The following is an 18,820-nucleotide window of genomic DNA, read 5'->3' as shown; positions in this document are numbered from 1 at the left end:
TTATTTTTAACCTCAAGCTAATTAAAAATAATAGAGGGACACCTGGCTGGCTCAGTTGGTTAAGCAACCGACTCTTGATCTCAGCTCAGGTCTTTTTTTTTTTTTTTTTTTTGATATAATTTATTGTCAAATTGGTTTCCATACAACACCCAGTGCTCATCCCAACAGGTGCCCTCCTCAGTGCCCATCACCCACATTCCCTTCTCCCCTACCCCCCATCAACCCTCAGTTTGTTCTCTGTATTTAAGAGTCTCTTATGGTTTGCCTCCCTCCCTCTCTGTAACTTCTTTTTCCCCTTCTCTTCCCCCATGGTCTTAAGTTTCTCAAGATCCACATATGAGTGAAAACATAGGGTATCTTTCTTTGACTGACTTATTTCACTTAGCATAATACCCTCCAGTTCTATCCATGTTACTGCAAATGGCCAGATTTCATTCTTTCTCATTGCCAAGTAGTATTCCATTGTATATAAAACCACATCTTCTTATCCATTCGTCAGTTGATGGACATTTAGGCTCTTTCCATAATTTGGCTATTGTTGAAAGTGTTGCTATAAACATTGGGGTACAAGTGCCCCTATGCATCAGCACTCCTGTAGCCCTTGGGTAAATCCCTAGCAGTGCTATTGCTGGGTCATAGGGTAGGTCTATTTTTAATTTTTTGAGGAACCCCTACACTGTTTTCCAGAGCAGCTGCACCAGTTTGCATTCCCACCAACAGTGCAAGAGGGTTTCTGTTTCTCCACATCCTCTCCAGCATCTATAGTTTCCTGATTTGTTCACTTTAGCCCACTCTGACCGGTGTGAGGTGGTATCTCAGTATGGTTTTGATTTGTATTTCCCTGATGAGGAGTGACATTGAGCAACTTTTCACGTGTCTGTTGACCATCTGGATGTCTTCTTTGGAAAAGTGTCTATTCATGTCGTCTGCCCATTTCTTCACTGGATTATTTGTTTTTTGGGTGTGGAGTTTGGTGAGTTCTTTATAGATTTTGGATACTAGCGCTTTATCCGGTATGTCATTTGCAAATCTTTTTTCCCATTCTGTCGATTTGCCTTTTAGTTTTGTTGGTTGTTTCCTTTGCACTGCAGAAGCTTTTTATCTTGATGAGGTCCCAATAGTTCGTTTTTTGCTTTTAATTCTTTGCCTTTGGAGATGTGTCAAGTAAGAAATTGCTGCGGTGGAGGTCAAAGAGGTTTTTTCCTGCTTTCTCCTCTAGGGTTTTGATGGTTTCCTGTCTCACATTCAGGTCCTTCATCCATTTTGAGTTTATTTGTGTGTATGGTGTAAGAAAGTGGTCTAGTTCCACTCTTCTGCATGTTGCTGTCCAGTTCTCCCAGAACCATTTGTTAAAGAGACTGTTTTCCATTGGATACTCTTTTCTGCTTTGTCAAAGATCAGTTGGCCATACATTTGTGGGTCCCATTCTGGGTTCTCTATTCTATTCCATTGGTCTATGTGTCTGTTTTTGTGCCAATACCTGAGTCTTTGTTGAACTGAATTTGGACATTGAATCAGAGTCCCAGTTATCTCCTTCATGTAGGACAGCTTTATGGAAACATTTGAAATACCTAAAAGTAGAGAGGATACCACAGCGAACCCCTGTGTGCTCATCATCTAGTTTTAGTAACAGTTATGGGTGCCTCAGTCGGTTAAGTGTCTGACTCTTGGTTTTGGCTCAGGTCATGATATCACGGTTCATGGGTTTGTGCCCCACATTGGGATTCACTCTGACAGTGTGGAGCCTGCTTGGGATTCTCTCTCTCTCTCTCTCTCTCTCTCTCTCTCTCTCTCTGTCTGTCTCTCTCTGCCGCTCCTCCCACCCTCTCCCCTCTTCTGTTTCTGCCCCTCCCCTACTCTCTCTCTCTCAAAATAAATAAACTTTAAAACAAAAAGAAAAAAATATCAAAAAAAATGAATACATGGCCAAGCTTGTATGCCCATACCCCACCGTCATTTGCACGCACCTCTCAGAGTCCTCTGGTGGAGAAATATCTACCTGACGCTTACTTGGCCAGAGTCGGTTTTCTGGCAGCCACCACTGCCTGGCTTCCAACGGTAGAGGGCATCATGAGTGGGGTAGCATGTGAACCAGAGAAGTAGGTGTGTGCAAAGTACTTGACATTACACTCAGGACCCCGCTCAGACCTGATCCCATCTTATTTTTGACACATTTTTTGTGTGTCCAGTGTCCTGCTCTGCACCCCTGTCATCTGACTGGTGGAGGTTGGGTGGGCCTGTTTATGAAGCAGATGTGTTTCTTGATGAAATGGCCAATGGGGGTGACTGACTATGACAGGAAGCTTGTGAGAGGAAGATGTGAGGTCTCAGCTTAGTGGCCTATAGCCATGACATTGGGCCCTGGGTACCAGGGGTAACTTCAGATACTATGGGAGGAAGTAAACTATAAAAATAAAGACAGTAGCCCCTGTATTCGAAGACTGTAAAGCAGGGTGGAGGATACTTGCTTGGAAATAACTCGAGTATCACTGTCTACTGAGTTGACAGCAGAGTGGAAGAAATGGAGATTCCTGTGAGAGAGAACTGGCTAGGTGCTGTGAGGGATGGGGGAGTGATGTGTTGTGCGAGTTGAGGGGAGAGGCTTTCCTGGTCCAGGAATCCAAGGAAAGGCTGGAAGGTCTTGTGGTTGAGGCCCTCATCACGTGCAGCTGCCTTTCCCCCACCAGGATATTCTCCTTCATTCTCTTCCATCACATTGTCTGTCTGTCTTTCTTTCTTTCTTTCTTTCTTTCTTTCTTTCTTTCTTTCTATCTTTCTTCTTTCTTTCTTTCTTTCTTTCTTTCTTTCTTTCTTTCTTTTTTTCTTAAGTTTATTTATTTTGAGAGAGAGAGAGAACATGAGTGGAGAAGGGGCATAAAGAGAGGAGAGAGAGAGGGCCAAGAGGCTTCATGCTGTCAGCACAGACCCAACGCAGGGCTTGATTCCATGAACATGAAATCATGACCTTAGCCAAAATCAAGAGTTGGACATTGGATGCTCAACTGACTGAGCCACTGAGGTGCCCCTCACATTGTCTTAAACATACCTCTGATGATAGCTCTCCCTGGCCATTAGCCCCTGGTGGCTCCCAGTGTTGCAGGGTAAAGTTGTACTTTCTTAGTTTATCCCCTAGGTTCTTCCATGTGTTTAGACTTACCTCCCACCGTTTTCTTAAGTGCCTGTGGTCTCTGCCTTTCTGAGATCCCACCACCATCCCCCTTACCTCAGCAGAATTAATCCCTTCTAGCTCTTTCTCCCAAAGGCAGTCGCAAAGCATGGTTACAGCAGTACCCTTTGCTAAAAAGTGGTACTCTTTGCTAAATGCTGTTATTTGATGCTGTGAACTCAGGTTAACCTCTAAGTGAGCCATCTGTTCCAAGTGGGCCCCTCTCCCTTCAGGTAAGAGTTGGGCTGCTTAGTAGGAAGCAGGACTTTGGCCATCTAGTCTTAGTGCCTGTACACTGTCCAGAGCATCTTAAAAAAAATTTTTTTTAACATTTATTTATTTTTGAGAGAGAAGAAGTGGGAGAGGAGCAGAGAGAGAGGGAGACCACAGAATCCCAAAGCAGGGCTCCAGGCTCTGAGCTGTCAGCACAGAGGCCAACGTGGGGCTTGAACCCCACAAACCATGAGATCGTGACCTGAGCCGAAGTCAGACACTTAAACGATGAGCACCCAGCACCCCTGTCCAGAGAGCATCTTTATGGCAGAGAAGCCTCAGGCACCCAGATACATCTTGGGAACTGGGAGGACCTGGGGTCTGAAGGGGGTCAGAAGGAAATTGGGGAGATATGAAGTCTACATGTCTAGGCACTTTAGGTCAGGTTAGTAGATCCGTGGTTTGCTGCTTCTCCTTTTGGATCCAAGAAGAGAAAGGACACTCCTACTGTACGGAAACAAACTGTGACACCCAATTTTGGCTCCTCCTGGGGGCTTGTTTGTGGTGCCAGGATGGAGCCCTCTTGGGGCTGAGCATTCTGAGGCAAGGTCCATGACTCTTGCATTGGCACAGGGAGACCTGGGAAGGGGCCAGAGGTTGATTGTTGGAATAAAGGCAGAAGTGGTGGATTCTTGGTTCTTTGAGAGAATCACGTCTGTAAACCAGCAGCTACTAAAGGAATATCTGATTTCTTCCCCTTTGCAGTTACCAGCTCCTTCTTTTGACATACTGTTTTCCTTATCCTGGTGCTAATATTTTTTCACTGTTTGGTTTTTTTTTTAATATTCCTTGAACCACATGTCCATAAATAAGGAGTCCTTCCTTGTGCTGTTGCTGACACCCATTAATTCAGGCTCTTACCCCTCATATCTGCTCTGTTGCTGGAGCCTCATCGTAATTTATCTCCCTTAGCCTTTAAATATTTCTCCAATCAGTTTGCCTTCTACCACCAGATCCATCTCCTCAAGCTTCTGCTTTCTCCACTCAGGCAACTGTAGTGGTTTTCGTCATTACCTGATGAGGGTAGTTGCAGACACCAAAGCCTCTATCCATGTGTCTGTCCTGCTCTGTTTTGTGCCCCAGACTTGTGTGCTAGCCAGACCAGCTTCCTTACTCTTCACTTCCTGTGACGATGCTTGGGCACCACTTCTCCTGGCCATCAAGGCTTGCTTTGTGTCCCACCTCCTGCCTGAAGCCTTTCCTGTCCCAACCATTTCTCTCTAGAGTCCTGCAACACTAGTATGTGCAGAACAGCCCTTGACAAACAGGCTCCATATGTGAGTGGAGAGGGAACCTGTGAGTGGTGTAGGTGTGCCATCTATGGTGTGGTTTTTTAGCATGTGTCCTGTGTTGCCAACTGGGGTATACGTGCTCGCTGTGCTCCGTATTTCCTACACTTCCCTGTGGAGTGTGGCGCCACTAGCCTTGGCATGCCTAACTGGCAGGGACTTGTTAGAATTCCTGAAGGTGTAAAAGTTCACGTTGAGTGCGTCCTCCTGATGGGCTGTCCCGTCTGTTCAATTAAAACCTTCTGTGGTGATCTCTCTGCTTCTCTTGGTCCCTTACGCCTGCCTGTTCACTGTTTTCTCAGCCCGTGCCCCGGAATCATGGTGCAGTCTGCCTTCCCGGACGTGGGGACGCCCAGAATGGTGGAGGTGGAGTTAGTCGGGCGGAGGTGGCGCCTTTGCTGGTGGCTGCCCCACATGTGGTGGGTGGCCCCAAGGCTCTAATTTTTGAGTCCACACCCATGGGTTTTTTCATTTTAGTGTTCCCGTTTTGATAATTAGCTATAATATAGGTCACTGTCTTCTCCCTCTATATTTTCCTTGTTCTACTTTTCTATTTTCAACTTGTTAATCATATGAGTTGCTAAACTTTTAGGTGCTTGACTGCTAATGTAGTCTGCTGCTTTAATAGCCCACTGCTAGGCAAAGGCGATTTCTATAAACAGAACAATCTCCTTATCCTGAGTGTTTGCTTAATTCTCAGTTTTACATTTCATTCTGATTCATGATATCAGCGTGAAAAGACTAATGCTAAACTGGGGAGAAAATAGTCTCTTATGATCTCCCACAGATGAACAGCACTTCTCATCTTATGAATAGCAAATCTATTTTCTCCCACTGTGCGTTCATTCTCTTAGGAAGGGCTGTATCTTTATCGGAAAATTTTTATTTATTAAAACAACGGCCAAAAAGGGCAAATGATTTGAAAGAGAACTCAGACCTCCACGGATTCACTCCTTTCTAAAAGGCCCTTTTCAATCCAGAACATATTTGTGATGTTTCATGTGCACCACCCCCCTCAACCCCGTCCCCTGTGAGTTGTGTTTGTTATTTTGCTGAGGCAGGATTGGGATCCCAAGGCCAGTGGGACAGAGGGAGACCACGTCTTTCACGGGTGAGGGCACCAGACCTGTGACAGCCTCTGTGGCTCAGGGCAGCTCTGGGAGTGTCAGCGGTAAGGGAATAACCCACAGATGGGGGAGACGCTTTCCACTCACATATCAACTCCAGTCAAGTGGGAGCGGCTTCCTGCAGTGCTGTAACGGAAGGAATCTGAGGCTGTGCTCAGGCTCAGCAGGAAAGAACCGAGCAATCAGCGCTTGCCTTCTGCCACCTTTGGTCCTTTTTGTCACTGTGGATCTGACCTCTGATCCCTGGTTGTCACTTACTGGAGACTTTAGATAAATCCTTTAACCTCTCTGGGCCATGTTGTAAAACGCATATGGTAGTACTTGCCGGCCTACATCGAAGGATTCATGTGGAGGCAAATGGGATAATGACCAGGGAAATCCAAGCCACTGTCACTGGACTGTCACCTCCTCAGGACGGGACTGAGTTGGCCATTTGCAGATAGCTGTCCGTGTGGCAATGATGCAGTGTTACCATCGGAGAATAGGGAACATGTACTATTTCAGAACCACAGTTCCTGTTCAGATTCTAGACTCTGGTAGTTTGTTTGTATATTCTTCCCTGCCTGGTCAGTGATATTAAAATAAAATAGAAAAGGATAAATAAAACATGTACAAGTTGCAAAAGAAAAATGATTGAAGGATTGCCTAATCTTTTAGAGTATTTATGTTGGTGACAGTTATTGATCTATTGGATTTAGTAAATTTTGCAGCCTGGAGATCCATCACAAAAATGGGCTGTTAATCTCAAGAGGTGCCGTTAATTTCGTACCCTGAAAGTGTGCCTTGTGGGGAAAGGAGGGCCCTCTGGAGACAGGAATATAAATGACAATTCACGTGAAAATGCATGATTATCAGACTGCTGAGTTAAGCCAAGTAACTGTAAGAGACTTATAGATCTCAGCTGTTTCCCAGTTCAAATAAATCCTGTATTTCAAATGGAAAATGGCCATTCCTGTAATATAAATAATCTTTCCGTAAATATTGGAAAACATATTTCTTTTTCTGAACAGCATCCTTCTCCAGAGCACCAACCCCATTCCCTGTTCCTGCCTTCTCTCTTACCCCTGTCATTGTGAATCAGAATAGAGAGATAATCTGCTAACTTCTTCAAATGGCTTCAGTTATCACCGAAAGAGCACCCTAGGAGCACCTCAGAACCAGTAGAATGTGGACGAGCAGTGGCTGTCGTCATTCCCCAGGGGATGGGGCTTTGTGTGTCTCTGTCAGAGTGAGGCAGACAAGTCATACGAGATGGGGAAGCCAGCCTCTGCGGCTCCTTCCACTCTCAGCCCCCCTTCACTGCAGGGGAGGTTACTGCCTGGCCTGCATCTCCCTGGACCAGAGGGCCCCCGAACCATGACATGGGACCAGCTGCAGGCAGCCTGTCTCCTCTTCTTCCACCTGACTCCCAGCCAGGAGCCACAAGCTAGCCACCAGGCCCGAGGGTCATTCCTGGCAGCACTGGCGAAGCTGTGTTGAGGCACATCCACACCCTTCACTGAGATCCTCATTTCAACTCTGCAGGAGAAAGTATTCTTCTGGCTTCTAGTGATTCTCTCAGTCCCTCGTGAAGTTGGTGGTGGGCAGGAGGATCTGTTTCCATCAGAGCAGGGTGCTTAGCCTGAGTGCCGGGAGACTGGGGATGCTGGTGGGTAGGGAGGGAATCGAGATTTAATGTGGCACCTATTGTGTGCTGCACCCTGTGGTAAGGACCTTGCCATGCCTCACTGACCCTACTACATGGCCGTCGAGTAGTCTTCTTTCCCACCACCAAGCCCTTGTCCCACAGCAGCTGAGTGTTCAACTTAATTCTGACACCGTCTTCCCTGGAGATGGCATCAAAGCCCATGGGTTAAGGGCTCAGGCCCACAAGAATGTCCCTGCTTTGAGTATCAGTCCCAAGTCCAGGTGGTCGGTCACCTGTGCTTCTGATCAACCAGCTGTAGATAAGGGGTTCCAATGAACCTCCACTTGGGTTTGATTAATTTGTCAGAATGGTTCGCACAACTCAAGAGAACATTTACTTACTAGATCACCAGTTTATTACAAGGGATACCACTGGGGAACAGCCACGTGGAAGAGGTGCATAGGGCCAGGTGTGGGGAGAAGGCGTGGACTTTTAATGCCCTCCCTGTGTGCAACAGTCTCCCCATACCTCCATGTGTTCATCAAACCAGCAGCTCCCAGGAGCCTGTCCCTTTCGGTTTTTGTGGAGGCTTTATTACATAGGCATGATTGATTAAATCATTGGCAATTAGTGATTAGCTCACCTTTAGCCCCTCTTCCCTCCTTGGAGTTGGCTGTGGGGCTGAAGCTCAAATCACAAGGTGGGTTGCCCTGGCAACCAGCCCCCATCCTTAGGTGCAGGCCCAGAGTCAGCTCATTAACATGAACTCAGATGTTGTTGGAAGGGGCTGGTTAGGAATATCAAAATGCCTTATCACTCTTACCACTTAGGAAAACTCCAAGGGTTCCAGAGCTCTGTGGCAGAAACAGGATGAAGGCCAAATATGTATTTCTTATTATAAGTCACTCTATCTCAGGCAGCGAGCAGGTGGGTGGCTGTTGCTTGGTGCTCAGCATAGTGCAGAGTGCGGGCTGCTCAGTGCTGCGGAAAAAACTGGGGTCACCCGGACGGAAGTGGTGGAACAGAACTGGCACCGGTCTGCCCAGGTGCATGGCAGCGCTCTTTTCACTGTCAAAGCTGTAATGTTTCAACTGACCACAAGATCTGTCTGAATTCTTTTGGAAATGAGCAGCTGACTTTGAATTTTAACCTTTATTTCTTGGCCTTCCCTGCTTCAGGCTTACCGAGAGAGCGTGGGGATTAGTGCGGCTCCTGATGTGACTGTGCAGATGGCCCCCGTGAAGATGTGTGACAGACCCACGAAAGCACCTCCCCAGCAGTCCGTCACTGCCAACACCCAGGCCCCCGAAGTTCAGGAAGGGCCGCCCAGCCCCCTGAGTGAGGCCTCCAGTGGGTACTTTTCCCACAGCGTCTCCACCGCGACACTGTCCGATGCATGGTCCCTAGCCTTGATGCTGCGGCTGCAGTGGGGGGCCAGACGCCTGGCTCGCCCCCTCCTGCCCTCTGGCCCGGCCACCCCGGACACGGAGCTCCCATTTCCATCTGCTGCTCCCACTGCAGACAGTGATCTTCCTGCCCGGTTGGAGGGTCAGCGCAAGCCTTCTGTCCCTGCCACTCCCGGCAACGCAAAATGCTTGGGGCAACAGCACTGGTGCGTCCGAGGCCAGGGGAGCAGTTTCCTCGGAGAAGCAGAATGAAGAAGCAAGGGCTTCACTGACTCATCTCCCCACGCCTGCCCCCCAGAAGGAATCACCCAGCCAGCAAAGCGGCGGCAAAGTTTCCTCGGCCACCAAGCAGCTCGGAAGAGCCACGGACCATGTGAAGCCTGCCGCCAGCTTAGAGCGGGATGTCTCCAAACCACAGCCTCCAGACCTCCTGTCCAATCACCTGCTCTGGCGTCTCCATTCAGATCCAGAAGGTGCGAACCTCGGAGCTGAAGTCGTTCTCGCGCATGCTGGGCGGGGACTCCAGCTGCCCCTCTGGTGCTGAGGAGGACCTGCCGGCCTCTGGGGGGCCGAGTGACAGCAGTGCTGGGACACAGGCCCTGGGAAAGCTGGAGGTTTCCTCAGATTCTGAAGAAGCCAGCGAAGTCCCAGAGTGGCTCAAGAGGGAGAATGTGTCACCGTGGGCACCAACAAGATAGGCATTGTGAGGTACATCGGGCCAACTGACTTTCAAGAGGGGAACGTGGATCGGAGTAGAGTTACACTCACCTTCAGGTGAGTGCTGCTTGTTTGGGACGGTTCCCTGGGCTCCTAAGGGGATTTCGCCAACTGTGGTCTTGGGGGGAGAGTACTGGCCCTGTTCCAGCACTGCGGGGAACTTGCTATGTGCCCTTGGGCACATCATTTGACCTCCCTGAGCCTCCAGGTCACTTTTCAAAATCAGGAATGAAAGTTACCTAAGTGTTCTCTTTGTTAAACTTCCAGACATTTTTCAGAAACCTAAGACATTGATTGAAAGCTACTATCAATTTGGTAATGAATTTAAATGCCTTTTTTTTTTTTTTTTTTAAGTCACAGAGGCATCTGCTTTTGAACTGTAACAGTGTAACAGTAGCTGTGGTCTGCTGTTTCTGCTCAGGTTGCAAATACTGATGCCTGTGTGCAGGCTGGATGCCTTGGCTTGAGAACAGAAGAGGTGATCTCTTATGTCTCATTACAGAATGGCACACCTTAAAAGCAAATAGATCACCATTTTCTGAAAACCAGGGCCACTACTTAAGGAAATACTTTGTCCTTTAGATATTTCTTTTTATTAAAACAGCTTTACTCTGATACCAATTCACATACTGTAAAGTCTGCCTGTTAAAAGTGTACAATTAATTTAATGGTTCTGACTAGATTTACAGAGTTGTGCAATCACTACCATAGTCTAATCTTAGAACAGGTTTCATCAACCTAAAAGAAGCCACATGTCTGTTTTGAAGGCCCTCTCCCTCCCTAAGTCCTAGCTAACCAACCAATATCAGTTTTTCATCTCTCTAAATTTATATGCAATGTCCTAATCTGGACTTTCACATAAAGGGGAACCTACAATATGCTGGGCTTTTGTAACTGGCTTCTTTCATTCTGCGTAATTTTCCAAGGTTTATCTGGTTACAACTTGTGTCAGCACTTCATCCCTTTTTCTGGCCAAATAATATTCCAGCCTGTGGAAGTTCCACCTTTTGTTCATCCATTCATCAGTTGGTTTCCACTTTTTGGCTGCTGTGAAAAATGCTGTAAGTTGGAAGTGGTTCTAGAAGAGTAATGCAGCACAGGCCAGACATTTTTTAAAGAAGTGTCTGCTATTATGTGCAGGGAAATTGGGAGAGAAGTTTATATCTGCAGTTAGACTCAAGAATTAAAGTGGAATTAGCAAATAGATGAATTCATTCAACAATTATGCACCCACCATGTGGCAATCACTGTCTTGGTTTCCAAGGATACCTTGGGGAGCAAAACAAAGTCCCTGGTCTCACTGGACTGTCATTTGGGAGGGAGAAAATAACCAAGTAAACAACGAAGAAATAATTAACACTTGATAGTAGTAAGTGCTGTGAAGAAAACGAAATGGGGTGAGTGGGCAGAGGACAGTGGGGAGACTGGAAGTGGGGAGCTGGTGGGCAGGGGTGGGGGGTGTGCCCCGGGAGCCGAGGGATTAGCGGTGGCCATGCAGTGAGGGACATGGTCTGTTAGATGCGCTGAGAGGTGCTACTGAGGGGTCCTTGCTGACAGAGAGGAGGTGGTGAGGGTGGCCTGTTTGGAGTCGGGGGAAGAGAGAAGGGTGGGTTAGGATGTGCAGCGAGTGAAGACAATTCATGATTGTTTTTGCTTTCAAAGATCATGTTCCCCACCAACCTGTCACCATGAGATACTGACATTTAGGGGTCAGGGTGGTCCCTTTGCTCAGGTATCCTCTCTCTCTACCCACTTGAGCACTGGGTTCTCATTCTTCACCTTAATGCATTTTCTATCTGTTTTTACAATTTTAGTATATGTGCTGCCGAAGCGAGCACTGTATCTGTTTTTACAAAGGAAACTTCTTTCCTCCATTTTGACACATAAGCATGACATCTGACTAGCTACAATTTGGTAATTTGCCAGTTTCCATCTAATGGATTCAGGAAAAATAATCATTTCACCAACCACCTCCATCCAGGTTGAAAATGGTCTCTTCCCTGGAGGAGGGTGGGGTCGTTGCCACTTCTGCTTTGCTGACTTGCCTGCACCTGGCCATGGGAAATGGCAGGACGGGCGCATCGACCTCACACCTGGGCTGCCTGGGGGTGCCTGTCACCGGTGGCCAGCACATGCTGCCTGGGAGCCTATGCCCTCGGCCTCATCTGTTTGACAGGGAGCGAGGGGCCCTGGGAAGCCACCTCTGTGTCTTCTTCTCTTTTCCCCTCAGGTAAGAATGACGGCTCCATCGGAGGGAAGCAGTACTTCAAGTGCAACCCTGGCCACGGGCTGCTGGTGAGGCCGAGCCGGGTGCGCAGAGCAACGGGCGCAGGGCAGCGGCGCAGCGCGGGGCCCAGGCTGCAGGGCGCCCCTGAGCCCCGAAGGAGCAGCACCCTCTCTGGCTCCGCCACCAACCTGGCCTCCCTGACGGCGGCTCTGGCCAAGGCAGAGGGCGCCACAGCGCTGAGGGCCGACAGGAGCCATAAGAACCCGGGAGAACCGAAAGTCCTGGGCAGCTAAGCCGGCTCCCCGGCCCTCCTCCCTCATGGTCCTCCTGGGCTGCTGGCCTGCTTCCCTGGCCAGTGCTGCCGGAGGGCGTGGCTCCCGAGCCTTGCCGGTGACGGCCCTGGGGTGGGCAGTGACACCTCAGACCCCCTTCCCTGGGGAGCAGGCAGTGAACTCTTTTTGCACAACACAGGGCTCGTGACCTTTCCCTGCTCCTCCCGGGACTCTGGAAGCTTCATTTCTTCCTCTGCTCAGAGAAGAGGCATCTCCACAAGGCAGAGGGGTTGAAGGTTCTAGGAGCCTGGAGCAGTCCTGGATGGTGGGAGCCAGGCCCCTGCCTGGAGATTTCCTGGGGCTGTTGTTCCTCTTTTCTGTTCTAATGACCCCACTAACCTCGTAACCAACCTCGTAACCAGTGCCTTTCTTTCCCAGAGGCAGGGCATCCTCCCTCTGCCTCCAGGGCCAGCGCCCCAGCCGACCTGCCATGGTTCTGGCTTGCTCCCCAGGCTCACTGCATCCTCTGGCCCCCCAGAGACCCAACACCAAGTAACAGACTCCCACAAGTGCCTCTGGTGGGACTTTTGGCACAAGGTCCTGGGCGCCACAGCAACGGGCACTGGGCCTGACCCTCCCACCTTTCCCTCCTCCTTTCCGCAGGGTTTTGTACCGGTTTCTTTGTGGGCATGTTAGTGTCATTATACCTGGAAAGCGTTTTCTCTTTGCCATTTGTTCCCTTAACAGAGTGCTTGGAATATATTTATTTATATTTATTTTTTCAAAATCCGAAATCTTTCGCGAGCCACAATCATCTGCCCAGGCATGAGTGCCCCGGGCCTGCCTTGCACATCACCAGCCTCTGAGGCTGCTCAGCAGCTGCCAGCCTCCTGCCTCTGGCAGGGGTTCCCAGGGGACAGAGGGTGATGCCCCTCCTTACGTTATCATTGACACAGACGCACAAGTGGCCTTACTCCAAGAGAGCAAAAACTTGGAGGATTATGTTATGGTGCATCTGCAATGGCAAAGTCAGCAGAGGTGTCACGACCCTATTTGGTGCAATTTTGTTTTCTTGGAAGGGCCTGAGACCAGTTTAACTTCTTGGCAGTTCTATACCCTGATGACTCCCTAAGGCTGGGGGCTGTGGCCTAGCAGGTGGGCCTGTGCAAGGAGAGCTCCCCACTGTCCCTACCAGTCCAGACCTGGACAGCAGGAGACCCTCCACAAGCATTGCCCAGCTCTCGCAGGACACTTCCTGGAACCCTTCCCCCGCCAGGCTGGTTGGGAGTTGGAACGGAGTCTGCAGAAGTGAGAAGAGGGCTGGTGCCTCTGGACCAGGGGGTGGCGTGTGGCCTCCGGTGGGGAGTGCCAGGTGGGATGGAACCTCCATGGGAGAGCTAGTGCTTCTGGAACTTTCCACGGGAGTAGCCCAGGGACCTAGTGCCCAGCATTCGGTTACCTGCCATGTATGTCCTCACAAGGGAGCAGGAGCCTAGGGGGACATCCTGGCAGCCCGGGACAAACCCTGGGTCAGGATTTGTGCACGGCACTGGGAGGCCTGTTTTTAGTTCTCACATTTAGACTCTTAGAAACGATGCCCAGGAAGCCCTTTTTGAAAAATCTCTGTTCCGTAGGGATTTGAAGCCCCTACGGAGAAGTCATGTCAGGTTCCATGCCCCAGAGTGGGGCTGTGTGGGGGCCCACTGTACCTGAGGGTTTGCAGCTGCCGCAGGCCCGAATCCCTGTTGGGGAGGAGCCCGGGATTAATTAGCTTCCATTAATACACGGGGCGCCGCCTGCCGCCCACCCACCGCTTTGGGGCCCAGCTTCCTAACAGCCAGCTGTGTGCCAGGTGAGAGCTGCCCCTCCCCCCACCCCGTGTGCCCTAGTCCTCACACTCCTCACTCTGGGCTGGGCCCCCGTGACTCGAGCTGCCACAGGAGACGGGCCCAGAGCTGAAGGGCACACCCCTCGTGTAGCTTTATCTCAGCAAATGTTCAGTTTCTGCTAACCTCCTTCCCAGCGCAGAAGTCCTCCACAAATCTGTGTTCAGGTAGGACTTTGCGGACACCAGCGTCAGTGTGGTCCGTTGATGAACGAACTGGCACCACCCCTTCCTCTGAGGGGAGCAGCGATGCTCTCACAGCCTCCGACGACCTGCCTGTGGCAGACGTCGGCACGCTCCGGCTCACTGGGGAAAACAAATGGAAGGTCATTTGGCCGTTTATGATCCTTATTTACCTGGCAAGTACTTGCCGGAGCCCAGCCCTGCGCGTGCCTTCAGCAGCCTTCCGCAGAACTGTGTCGGGAAGGCCAGTCGGGAGATGGGTGTCATGCTCTGTCTCTGTCACTTGGTTTGGTTGACATGGAGTGGACTGCAGTGGAATTATGGACCTGAGCGGGGTCATATCAGCTGGAGCTTGCAGGAGCTGTGGAAGAGACCAGCCTGGGGTGTAAGGAGGTTTCGGGACCACCTTCTCTTTCTCCCAAGGTCCCCTCTGCAGCCAGCATGGCCTCCCTCCGTCCCCTGGGCCTGCTTTTCCAACATTCCCAGTTTCCTCTGCCTGAGATTCCCCACCACCCATCCCGTTCCTTGCAGGTCTGCCTCCCAGGGGAGCAGCGTTGCCCCAGCCGTGGCTTCCCCTGGGTCTTGTGCGGAAGCAGCTGACAGTGTGAGCAGCTGAGCAGAGAGCCTGCCGGGACGTCTGGCTGCCAACGGGGGTGGGAGGGCTGTCATTGGTCTCGGGAGGAAGGCAATTACTGTGGCTGCTGTCTGGTATGCAGCTCTCGCTGCTCTGGAGCACGTTTTGGGCCCCGCCCTGCAGGGTGTGAGAGAGGAGACGTCTGTGCCACTGGTGTCGTTGGCGAGCTGCCACTGTGGCTGGAGAGTCAACAGTGGGCCCTGCCCCAGGACCGGGAGAGGCTGGTCTGGCTGTCCTGACTCAGCTCTGGCCCCACAGGCACCTTGAGAGCCACGAGGCCTGTGTGGCTCGTCATAGGGACAGGGTTTGCAGTCCCAACCCTCCCTATCTTCTTGCTTCACAACCGGCGCGTCCCTTCAAGGTCCGGGTGTCCGCTGGGTTAAGCAGGGTGCAGGCGTCACTCCGTTGCAGTCAGCTGTCTTCCTGGGCAGCTCGGGGCAGCCCTCCTCCTCCAGGGGATAAGCAGTGCGAGTCTGAGGGAGGCCTCCCTGCTCTGGTCTGCGGCCTTCACTCTCGCTCCTCGGTGCAAACTCATGTTAACCTGTTACTAGAAAAGCAGTGGCGTGCGGAAGACGTGCTCACTAAAGCCATAGCCCAGGCAGTCCCTATGGCCCAGCGTTTATTGGGCCAAAGGTGCGGTCTTGCCGGGGGCATGGCCATGGGAGGTGGAGGGAGGGGCTCCATCGCACCCACCTTCTGTTCTCACCTTACTAATAGGCCTGGTTTTAAATGAAGTGTCAGCACTAAGATTTGAGATGTGGTTCCAGCAGGTCCCAGGCTCTGGGATTGGGTGTGACAGCAGGAGGGGATGGGCCACCTGGATGCTGGGGCCACCCCCAACGGCCCCAGACAGCACCAGGATGTGTCAGAGGCCAGGCGGGGGATCCTCCTGGGCTTCTGCCTCCCTTTCTGCACATGTACAATCTCCACTGGCCGTCACCCCCGGGGCACTGCAGTGGCGGTGGGGCGGAGGGGGGGTGGTTGGCCATAGGGGGCAGCCGTCCAAAATCCCAGCCTGGCCAGAGGGCACAGGAGAGTGAGAGAGCACGGCCGGTGCATGTGGCTGGGTCAGCCACAAAGGGCCTTGTGCATTTAGTGAGAGATTTTGAGCTTCCATTGAGCTGTGAATGGGACCTTGAAGAGTTTGAAAGGCTTAAACGGTGTTTAAATCCCTCATTACTTTCTTATGTTTTCTCATCTTGGCTTAACGTTCCCTGTATGTGAAACCCACAAGAAGTTCAAGGGTAGTTATTTTCCTGGCTGAGATTAGCTCCACTTGCTTGAGGTTGGCCTTGTAGGCCTGCGTCTGGACAGGAGTGCAGCTACCTGTCTGTCGTGCCTTTTTACCCTGGGGATGGTGGGTGGGTGCAGCCTGTCTGCAGCCTAAAACACTGGCTCAACCGTCCCCACACATGTCTTTCTCTCAGAGAAGTCCATTGTGCCTTCAGCCAGGCTGCTGACACTAATTTTGTGGGGGGTCTTGGAGGGTCTTCTCCACGTGTGGAGTTCTGTAAATACGACAGGTTCACGTATAAAGAAATGATTTTGATTGGGCGACTATATTGATTTGCTGCACATGAAGTGGGAGTTTAAAAAATCCAAAGACTTTGTAATGAATTGTAAAGACTTAATGATTTGTATTATATAATGAACTAAAGGTCTGTACTTTTGTACCATATATGCCTTTCTGTCGTATGACCAGCAGCCTCTAAATAAAACCAGATGATTTCATGCCTATGTCCGAGGCTGGTCTCCTTGCTTTCCCTCCCCCCCACCCCCGAGGCAGGGGTGTTCGAGCTCATTCCAGGCTGTCCCATGGGGCAAGGGGTGGCCTGGGTCCAAGACTCTTCAAGACTGAGACTAGGATGGGGAGGTTCAGGGAAGCCGCAGGTCCCTGAGTGGCACGTCTCCAGAACCCTGCACCCCTTGTGGTTTGGACTAAAGAAACGGGCAGGCCCCACGGGTTCCGTGGCCAAGTCTTACTCCCCTTGGTCGAGACCCTCTTACAGGAGCCAAGAGCCAATAGAAACTTTCTGATGGCCTTAGAACTAGGGTAACTGGAGCTTCTGGGCTAACTGGGAGACAGCTGGTCTGGAGGAGGTTGGTGGGGGGGGGGGGGGGACAGTCCTCTTCTCTGGAGCAGGATGTCCCAGTTCTCAGGCAACGGCTCCACTGTCCGCCTTGATCTACGTGATCGGCCCCACACCTGCGAGCTGAGGACTTCCTTGTGCTGCTGCACAGCTTGACCCTTGAAGGTTCTGCAACAGGCATTGGGGGAGGAGATGATGCTTGTGGACACTGGCAGGGCTGGGTCACACCCTGCAGGCTTGGAACCCAGTGTTATTTGTTGGTTCCTGCTCGTACCCATGAGGCCAGCATCCTCAGGACGTCGTTCCCGGCCGGGGGCCCAGCACGGTTCGCAAGGGCACTAGGGGTGCTGGGCCCAGCCCCTCTTCCCTGGGGAGGTGACCAGGTCTCCTGAGATTGCCTGCAGGGAGCCCAGCACCAGGCAGGGGCAAGGCTGCTGGGTGTGCTGTTTTCACGGGCAAATGGGCTCCCCGGCGGCCCTCCATCAGTAAATCACTGGGCTCTCCTCTGATGGATCATGTCCTTGCAGGTGGAAGGCCGACTGGAGGTGGCCACCGACCAGTCAGGGCACATCTTTGCAGGGCGGGTTTATATTCCTAAGTTCTCTGGGTTGTTCTCTGAGATAAGTACTGCCAAATTATGACAGAAATTTGGCAGCCAGGAGCTGCCCTGTTCTGAGGCAAGTCTGAATGTAGAATTGATCTAGCTCCTAGGATGAATCTCAATTTTCCAAGCTGCTACTTTCCTGCAGCTCATGAGAACTCCCACAGCATGAGGCTATGGGGTTGTTACGGTCGCTCAGACCCCAAAACGAGCTCTAGTGGTTGTGTCACGTTTAGTCCTCTCGCTGAGTCACTCGGTGAACATTTGTGTGCTGCTTCTGCACCAGGCCTTGTGTAGCGAACAGCGTGGATGGGCAATCCCGACCAGTCCCCACGGGTCGGAGCGCACGGTGCTCGCGGGAGGGGCCCTGGAGGATTTTAGCGGTTGAGGACGTTCCTTCTAGGCTGGTGCGTTTGCAGGACTCCTTTGCAGGCTTTGGCCCAGAGGAGGAGCGTGAGGAGACAATGTCCTCAGCATCCCCTCCCCCATCCCCTGCTCACCTCCACTTGGGGACTTAGAGTTTGGGGCAACTTAAAATTTTGCCTAGCCCTCCGAAGTCTGTAAGAGGAAACCATTTATTTCTTAGGTTTTCTCTGAGGAGGGTAAAACAAGTCAATCCTAGGCTGTGGGATGAGTGGGGGGCCAGGGGGCTTGGGCACTCTGTCCTTGAGTCCTGGGTAAGAATCTGCCCCCAACCATAGGTGTCTTTAAGGAAAAACAATGAAGCTTCAGCTTTGCTTCTTTTCATTTTTCACTGCAAACGGAAAGACGGCTCTTGAGAAAATCAGGTGCTTGGGACGTGGCCTGGAGCCCGAGAGGGAAAGTGTGTGGAGCTTGTCAGCGTGGACAAGCTGCTAGGACCCCAGGGGCGCTGAGATGTGGATGTGGGAAGACAGAGGGAAGGGAGGGAGGGGGCTGGGGTCGATGTGAGGGTGCCCCACCAGCCAGGGCAAGGGAGCGAGGGGAAGGTGTGGCCTCTCCTGGGGTAGGAGAGCCCCATGGAGGAGGTGGGCGGGTTCAGGGGGCTTTCCAGAGCAGAAGGCATTCCTGCCCCACCGCGTAGTGTCTGTGACCTCAACCCTTTCCAGGTGTCCTCGGCCTCTGGGCGTGCCAACTGCTTTTTAAAGCACAAAGGGACTGATGTCCAAAACGGAAGGCTGCCACCCGTTAGTGTTGGGGAGATTCCCAAATGATCGTTCTTCCCCCCCCAAAGAAATCCCGGCCAGGCTTTGTTCAGTTATACATTTTATTCTCTAATAGGTACAATACTAAAATAAACACAAATTAAAAAAAGTTTTATTAAAACAAAACTGTACAAAAAAG

General features: G+C 51.2%; 1 protein-coding gene across 1 annotated transcript in view; it reads left to right on the top strand.

Annotated features, from left to right (window-relative positions):
- Positions 1 to 16,543, top strand: part of KIF13B (kinesin family member 13B) — a 204,537-nt gene extending 187,994 nt beyond the window's left edge. Inside the window, 7 exon segments of the mRNA XM_030312696.1 lie at positions 5,031 to 5,094; positions 8,661 to 9,047; positions 9,314 to 9,545; positions 9,548 to 9,624; positions 9,626 to 9,662; positions 11,836 to 12,098; positions 12,100 to 16,543. Of these exon segments, the coding sequence (XP_030168556.1) occupies positions 5,031 to 5,094; positions 8,661 to 9,047; positions 9,314 to 9,545; positions 9,548 to 9,624; positions 9,626 to 9,662; positions 11,836 to 12,098; positions 12,100 to 12,312 (1,273 nt within the window). The 3' untranslated portion in view covers positions 12,313 to 16,543.
- Positions 16,544 to 18,820: the final 2,277 nt, after the last annotated feature.

This window comes from Lynx canadensis, chromosome B1 (genome assembly GCF_007474595.2).
Source record: "Lynx canadensis isolate LIC74 chromosome B1, mLynCan4.pri.v2, whole genome shotgun sequence".
Taxonomy (NCBI): domain Eukaryota; kingdom Metazoa; phylum Chordata; class Mammalia; order Carnivora; family Felidae; genus Lynx; species Lynx canadensis.
This window is presented reverse-complemented; position numbering and strand designations above follow the sequence as displayed.